The following is an 8,485-nucleotide window of genomic DNA, read 5'->3' on the forward strand; positions in this document are numbered from 1 at the left end:
CATAAAGAAGTTAAGTGACTTGCCCAAAGTCACACAGCTGACAATTGGCAGAGCCAGGATTTGAACCCATGACCTCTGACTCCCAAGCCCGTGCTCTTTCCATTGAGCCACGCTACTTCTCTAAGCATGGTCGGGGTCATGCGAAGGGGAGGGAGGGCTTGCCTTGAGAAGAGGAGGGTCTCGAGGGGACATGGAAAAAACTCACCTGGACATAGAGTTCTCTCAGCTCTCGCTGGAACACCTGAGGATCGGACGTGAGCGTCACAGGTCCAATGTCTGCCAAAGAAACCGGGATGGGAGAGATCTGCTCTGCCTAGCCCAGACGAAGGGAAATGCTCACTTCAATCACAATTGTGATTGTAATTGTGGTATTTGTTAAACGCTTACTATGTGCCAGGCATTGTACTAAGCACTGGGGTGGATACAAGCAAATCGGGTCGGATGGAGTTCCTGTCTCATGCGGTGCTCACAGTCTTAATCTCCATTTTAATAGGTGAGGTAACTGAAGCCCAGAGAAGTGAAGTGACTTGCCCATGGTCACCCAGCAGACAAGTGGCAGAGCCGGGATTAGAACCCACGCTCTATCCACTATGCCATGCTGCTTCTCCAAATGGGGTGGGATAGGGGGCCATGAGTGGCCTCAGTAACTGCCATCAATGCTCATTCATTCATTCCTTCAATTGTATTTATTGAGTGCTTACTGTGTGCAGAGCACTGTACTAACGGCTTGGGAGGGTATAATACAACAAGAGAGGGCCACAAGCAAGATCCTGGCTGCAGGCCGACCTTCTCTCAAGCTCTCCTCCAGGGTTTAAATAGGAGACCCAGCACCCTCAGGGCACACTGAAGCTCAGTCCAGTTCTGGCTCCTGGGCCAAAAACCCGCTTCCCAAACTACAGCCGGGAAAGTTCATTTCCACCATTTATCCTAGACAGGGAGACTTCTCCTGGCTCCGGCAAGCAGCTGGCCGAGGGTTCATTCACTCAATCATATTTACTGAGCGCTTACTGTGTGCAGAGCACTGTACTAAGCGCTTGGGAAGTACAAGTCGGCAACATATAGAGACGGTCCCTACCCATCAATGGGTTCACAGTCTAGAAGGGGGAGACAGACAACCAAACCAAACATGTAGGCAGGTGTCAAAATCGTCAGAACAAATAGAATTAAAGCTCTATGCACATCATTAACAAAATAAATAGTAAATATATATAAGTAAAATAGAGTAATAAATCTGTACAAATATATAAACAGGTGCTGAGGGGAGGAGAAGGAGGTAGGGCAGGGGGATGGGGAGGAGGAGAGGAAAAGGGGGGCTTAGTCTGGGAAGGCCTCCTGGAGGAGGTGAGCTCTCAGTAGGTTCTAGTGTACTCTCTCTAGGGTTTAGCACAGTGCTGTGCACATGGTAAGCGTTCAATAAATACCAATGATTGAGTGATGCGCTCCATCAGCAACCAAGAGCACGTCCACTTGGGAACCCAGCCCAGTGAGGCACTGCCCACAGTCACTGCCAAGAGCTAACAGGTGTGAAATGGTGGTGACCAGTGCCCCCCTGGAGGGCCCATCTGTTCATTTCCGGCAGTTAACTGCTCTGCATGAGTTCATCTGTGCTACCATTGAGGTCCGAGGTTGGCTGGAGGGTTACTGTAAGGAAATAAATTCCCCGCTTGGCTGCTCTAAAATTGGGCTTTGACACCAGACAGAAAATGAAAAGATGTTCTCAGCCCCTGCTCGTCCCACGAGCCTCTGCCCCAGATTCCTCCACGATGCCACCACTTTAGTACAGGATTGAAAAGCAGTGAAAAAGCTGCTTCTTTCTTCTGTCAAAAGTCACATCTGGGGCAGTTAGAAAGGAGGAAGAACAGTTTTGTCCAGTGTTAAGGGCAGATTTGGGGGTTCTTAATTTTACCGGGAGTTGGGAAACCCGGATTCTAGTCACTGATCTGCCTTTAAGGTTAACCAAGTCAATTTCTTCACCTGGAAAATGCAGATAAAAGCCTCCAGCTTCCGGAAGGGCTTAAGAGATGTTTTTGAAAATTTCCATTAATGTTTTGAACTCCAGAGAGACCGAAGCATGAACCTGACAATCAGTGCCGGCTTTTAACAGCCCCAAGATATGTTAGAAAAATCAAAAGCAAAGCTTCCAGAGGCTCTATTCATTTTCTAGGTATTCAAGAGCCTAGAATACTCAAGGGCCAAGAGAAACAGCATGACATAGTGGATAGAATACATCCTGGGAGCCAGAAAGACTTGGGTTCTAATCCTGACTCTACCACTTTTCTGCTGTGTAACCTTGGGCAAGTCACTTAACTTCTTTGGGCCTCAGTTATCTCATCTGTAAAATGGGAATTAATACTGTGAGCGCTTTGTCGTACCTGGACTGTGTCTGACCTGATTACCTTGTATCTACCCCGATGCTTAGGTCAGTGCCTAGCACATAATAAGTACTTAACAAATACCATAAAATAGGACAGAGTTTAGACAAAGAACATGAACCACACCCTGCCTTTAAAATCCTGGAAGAAACCTGACTTGAAGGCCCCAGCAATGTTTATTCGAACCTATAAACCATCTTTTCCATCTCATGACTGAATTCCCTCATCTGAAGCCTGCAGATGTATTGGCATTAATTGAAATAAAAACCTACTTACATTTGCTTTTCAAATTTATTTTTGGTGGTCAAGCGTACACAGGTTCCCCTCTTTAGCGGAAAGCAGATTTCTAAATCCAAGGAAGTTAAGTTTCTTTGAATTTGAACCAGGGGCCAGAAGTGAGAGTTCGGGGGTTGACTCTTGGCCTCACCATTGACTCAGAGTAAAACCTGGGGCAAACCGTCATGCTCCCTCCCAGCCTGTCCCTTCGTAGAGACGAGAACAATTCGGTCAATGCGTGGGCAGAAGAGCAGAGTGCTTTCTCCATTCCTCATAGTGGGGGCGTGGAAGCCTGGGGCCCAGGGAATCCCATTAACATTCAGGCTGGCTCTCTGGTCTGCCCACAGGAAGGGTTTTCCTGAATGCTGCAGAGCGGGGCGACAGCAGAGACATTGAGCCCGGGCGTGGATACCTTCTGGGAAAGCCTCCTGCCAGCAAATACCCTTATGATTGACTTTCCAATTCCTCAATAGACAAGGCAAGAGTGAGGCATCCTGAGAACTGAAATGATTCAGTAAGCATATGGTGAAGCTGTCTAGGCCGGGAGGACTCTCCTCAGAGATGTCCTCTTCCCTCCCAAATCCCTACAGCTCTAGCCACCGTCTTCTGGCCAGCAGCATGGAGAAGCAGCCTGGTCTAGAGGATAGAGAACGGGCCTGGGCATCAGAAGGACCTGGGTTCTAATCCAGGCTCTGCCACTTTACTGTGAGACCTTGAGCAAGTCACTTCACTCTCTGTGCCTCTGTTCCCTCTTCTGTAAAATGGGGATTGGACTTGTGAGCCCCATGTGGGAGCTGGACAGTGTCCATCCTGATTTAATTTGTATCTACCCCAGTGCTTATAATAATAATAATGATGATGATGGTATTTGTTAAGCGCTTACTATGTGCAAAGCACTGTTCTAAGCACTGGGGGGATACAAGGTGATCAGGTTGTCCCACGTGAGGCTCACAGTCTTAATCCCCATTTTACAGATGAGGGAACTGAGGCACAGAGAAGTGAAGTGACTTGCCCAAAGTCACACAGCTGAAAATTGGCAGAGCTGGGATTAGAACCCAGGACCTCTGACTCCAAAGCCCGTACTCTTTCCGCTGAGCCACGCTGCTTCTCTGCTTATAGTAAGCAGAGAAGTATGTGCTTATAGTAAGCACATAGTAAGCCCTTAACAAATATCAATTTAAAAAAAAGTCCCCTTCTCCAAGACTCCAGGTTGCTTATGCCCCTCCACCCCTTGTGCTGGACATTCATTCATTCAATCGTATTTACTGAGTGCTTACTGTATGTAGAGCACTGTACTAAATGCTTGGGAAGAACAAGTCGGCAACATATAGAGACGGTCCCTACCCAACAACGGGCTCACAGTCTAGAAGGGGGAGATGGACAACAAAACAAAACATGTAGACAGGTGCCAAAATCGTCAGAACAAATAAAATTATAGCTATATGCACATCATTAACAAAGTAAATAGAATAGTAAATATGTACAAGTAAAATAAATAGAGTAATAAATCTGTACAAATATATTCAAGTGCTGTGGGGAGGGGAAGGAGCTAGGGCTGGGGGGATGGGGGCAGTGTCCAATCTGAATAATTCGTATCTACCCCAGTGATTAGAACAGTGCCTGGCACATAGTAAGCCCTTAACAAATACCATTTTTAAAAAATCGCCTTCCCCAGGACTCCAGGACACCTTTGCCTCTCCACCCCCTTCAGACTGGCTTATTTAGCAAGGTGGAAACTACCTTTATCCCAGGTCACTCATCCAGAGGTCTCTCATTGCATATCCCACCCCCTGGGCAGACATGAACTTCAAAGCCCTGGGACAAGCAGCAACTCCTAGGCCCAACGGAGTTTTTCTTCCAAGAACCCCCCAACCCCATCCTGGTCCATCAGCACTCTGACTGCACAACTCCCTGATACAGCCAAGCCATCCGCCTTTTCTCACATAATAATAATAATGATGATGGCATTTATTAAGCGCATACTATATGCAAAGCGCTGTTCTAAGCGCTAGGGAGGTTACAAGGTGATCAGGTTGTCCCATGGGGGGGCTCACAGTCTTCATCCCCATTTTAGAGATGAGGTCACCGAGGCACAGAGAAGTTAAGTGACTTGCCCAAAGTCACACAGCTGACAGTTGGCAGAGGCAGAATTTGAACCCATGACCTCTGACTCCAAAGCCCATGCTCTTTTCCACTGAGCCACGCTGCTTCAATAACCCACATTCACCCTAGCAGTAGCTGCTGTGTGAAGGGAAAACCAGCTGTTCACTTAGTTACAAAAGACAGAAACACCCCTGCAGACCACATCACTGCAAGAGAGCCACAGGCTATTTTGGGGACTCCAGACCTCAGACGCATTCCTCCTCCCCACGTGTCACCTGGGTCCTTTACCTCCATTTGCTTCCCTCCGACGTATGATTTTTCCTTTGTGTTTGCCCTATTTCTCTGTCTAAATGAATTTTCCTGCTTCTCCCCCTTTCATTCTCTAAACCCATATGGTTCCTGGGCTTTCAGTCAACATGCTATTTGGTCTAGCTAATAATAATAAGAATAATAATAATAATGCCATTTATTAAGTGCTTACTATGTGCAAAGCACTGCTCTAAGCGCTGGGCACTGTTCTAAGCACTGCTAGCACTGTTCTAGCTAGATGCAGCTTTGTCACTGGCTGGTCTTAACAGCAACATCCCCACACTGCAAACCTATTTACTGAGTGCTTACTGTGTGCAGAACACCGTACCAAGCTCTTGGCAGAGTAATACCATAATCATCAACCACTTTCATTTTGGCAGAAAGCAGCGTGGCTCAGTGGAAAGAGCCCAGGCTTGAGAGTCAGAGGTTATGGGTTCTATTCCCGACTCCGCTGCTTGTCAGTTTTGTGACTTTGGGCAAGTCACTTAACTTCTCTGTGCCTCAGTGACCTCATCTGTAAAATGGGGATTAAGACTGTGAGCCCCATGTGAGACAACCTGATTACCTTGTATCTACACCAGTGCTCAGCAGAGTGCTTGGCACATAGTAAATGCTTAACAACTACCATTATTATTATTATTAGTAGTAGTAGTAAGTGCTTAACAAATACCACTATTACTATTAATTATTATTAATAATAGTGGCATTTGTTAAGCACTTATTAATTATTATTAATAATAGTGATATTTGTTAAGCACTTATTAATTATTATTAATAATAGTGGTATTTGTTAAGCACTTACTATGTGCCCAAACACTCTGCTGAGCGCTGGTGTAGATACAAAATAATTGGGTTGTACACAGTCCCTGTTCCCCTTAGGGCTCACAGTCTTAATCCCCATTTTACAGATGAGGCACAGAGAAGTGAAGTGACTTGCCCAAAGTCACACAGCAGACAAGTGGCGAAGCCGGGATTAGAACCTAGGTCCCGATGACTCCCAGGCTTGCGCTCTATATGCTAGGCCACGCTGCTTCTCTAGTACAACAGAGTCGGTAGACATGTTCCCTGAACACGACAAGTTTATGGTCTGGAAGGGTGACTGGAAAAGCCAAGAGGGATGACCTGGGAACCAGTAGATGCAAAGAATTATTTTCTTACATGGAGTGGTGACTTCCTCATCCTTATTTTATTAAAAGAGATTGTATAAAATCAATAACACATAGGAAATTCCCTAAGAGCTTCATAAATCTCCATTCATTCATAAGCATGCACACTCACACACACACTCAGAGTGCGGCTATCCTAAATTCTACTTGACCTACAAATAGTTTATTGCGGTCAATGAACAACTTACCTGTAGTATCAGGACAGAGTTTCCCCAACATAAGGGAAAGAAGGAAGAACTTGTGAATTGTGGTGAGATTGGGTGAGGCCTCAGAGCCCAAAGATGTCATGAAGGAAGAGTGGGTGAGGAACAGGACTGGGAAATACATTCTGAGCGCTTGGGAGATAGAGAAGGAAGATCAGGGACCTGGGAAAAATCAATCAATTGTATTTATTGAGCATTTACTTTGTGCAGAGCACTGTTCTAAGCACTTGGGAGAGTACAATTTCACAGAGTTGGTAGACCTGTTCCCTGCCCGCAATGAGCTTAAAGTCCAGAGGGGAAAACAGATATTAATATCAATAAAGTGCAGACATGTACATAAGTTATGGACCGGCGACTGCAGAAGTGGGGAAAGGAGAGTCTCTGAAATGGAGTTGAAGGATGAGGTATGTGTAGAGCTTGAGATACTCTAATTTAAGCTGCACGTCAACCCACAACAGTTCAGGGCAGAAAGCTGAGACTCTTTGCCCCACAGATTTCACCCAACTGCCCACCTGGCACAATGTAAGCCTTATTGATTTGTCCTTTCAAAAAGGCACTGTGCCAACAGATGCCAAGGGATATCCCCTGTGCTTGAGTCATTGGACAAACCTCTTCTCCAACCCCCAGAAGGGTTTGAGAGTTCAGCTCCAATTTAGCCTCCTCCAGCCTTACTCAAGCCTGAAAGTTTTGCCTGGTCTCAGTCTCAACCAGAGGATGTTGGGCAGCTTGGTAAGTGAGGGATGGGGGCAGGATGCCATCTGGACATCTGCCCTCCCCCTCATGATCTAGGGGGGCCACTGACCACAGCTGAGAATACCAAACACTCCTTTGCTCAGGTTACCTTCCCGGGTCACCGTGAACACCGGGGGCCATTTCTGAGCCATGGAACTTGGTGGCCAGAGCCAAGACTGAGGGAGGTTGAACACTAAAATTAAAAATTCCAGGCATGGAAATGTCCATGGCATTATCCAGACCAGACAAGTGGCCATCTTATCAAGCTCCCACCTCAGAACTGGTCCCCAGGAGGCTTTGCCTGTCAGAATACCACAGGCCCTCTGAGGCTGCCCAGGCATCTCCTCACACTGCCAACTCCACCCCCTGGATCATGCGAACAGAGCATTGGAGGAAAGGGAAAAAGTCATTTTTCTTCAAGAAACAGAAAAAAATGGCCAGGCCGGGGGGCATTGTGGGTGAATGAGAAGGGTGGCTAACTTCAAAGTAGAACTTGCTGAGGGCAACAATGCTCATACTTGGGTTCTTCCTCTCAGTGGAGCCGCAGTGTAGGATCACTACACACCAGAATTACACAATCACATGAGCCAGATATAAAAGTGAAGGTGTCCAGGAGGAGGGAAAAGGGAGACCCCAGTTGAGGCCTGTGATGCCAGCTGGAAATACACAGGTCCCCACATCGAGTGCAGGAAGTGGGGTCCTGGCTGAGCGAAGCGGGGCAGAGAGGAGTTCTAATGGGGGAGGCCGAAGGGCACGTACCTGGGTCGTGGAAAGGCACCAGCACGTAATTGCCGATGGCCCGGTTCCGCTGGTTGAGGCTACGCTCCAGGATCTTGGTGGCACCCTCGACGACCTGCACCAGGTCGTCCCACATGGAGCCGGTCACGTCGAAGACGAAAGCCAGGGTGGCGGCCCCGGCTGGGGGCAACTCGGGCTCCCCAAGGCTCTGGGGGGCCAGCAGCAGCAGCAGCAACGAGCCCAGGAACAGTGTCCTTGAGCTCATGGCTCTGGAGAGGGGTGAGGGAAGTGGATGGCGGGGATGAGACCTACCTATCGCTATTGAGGGGAACTCTGCAAAACCCAACCCACCCTCCATTTGGCTCCCCGGGCCCATTGGGTAGGGGAGAAGGGGGGAACTTTGCAGCTGTTCCTGGGGTGTGGTGGAGAGGAGAGAGTTTCTAGGGTTGCTTCCCCAGAGCTCTCAGCTCCCCAGCCCGGTTCTCTCAGGATTCCCTTCCCGGCATCCTTCCTGCACCTGAAAAGATACCCAAAGTAGCCTTGGCCCCCGCCCTCCCTGCCGGCCAAGTTGTTAGCAGAGAACAAC

The 8,485-nt window shown here is 47.9% G+C and overlaps 1 protein-coding gene across 1 annotated transcript in view; it reads right to left on the reverse strand.

Moving 5' to 3' along the window:
- The window catches only part of HMCN2 (hemicentin 2), a 155,825-nt gene extending 147,550 nt beyond the window's left edge, over positions 1-8,275 (reverse strand). The window contains 2 exon segments of the mRNA XM_038745120.1: positions 206-276; positions 7,921-8,275. Of these exon segments, the coding sequence (XP_038601048.1) occupies positions 206-276; positions 7,921-8,275 (426 nt within the window).
- Between the last annotated feature and the right edge of the window lie 210 nt (positions 8,276-8,485).

The sequence above is a fragment of the Tachyglossus aculeatus genome, chromosome 4 (genome assembly GCF_015852505.1).
Source record: "Tachyglossus aculeatus isolate mTacAcu1 chromosome 4, mTacAcu1.pri, whole genome shotgun sequence".
NCBI classification, from domain to species: domain Eukaryota; kingdom Metazoa; phylum Chordata; class Mammalia; order Monotremata; family Tachyglossidae; genus Tachyglossus; species Tachyglossus aculeatus.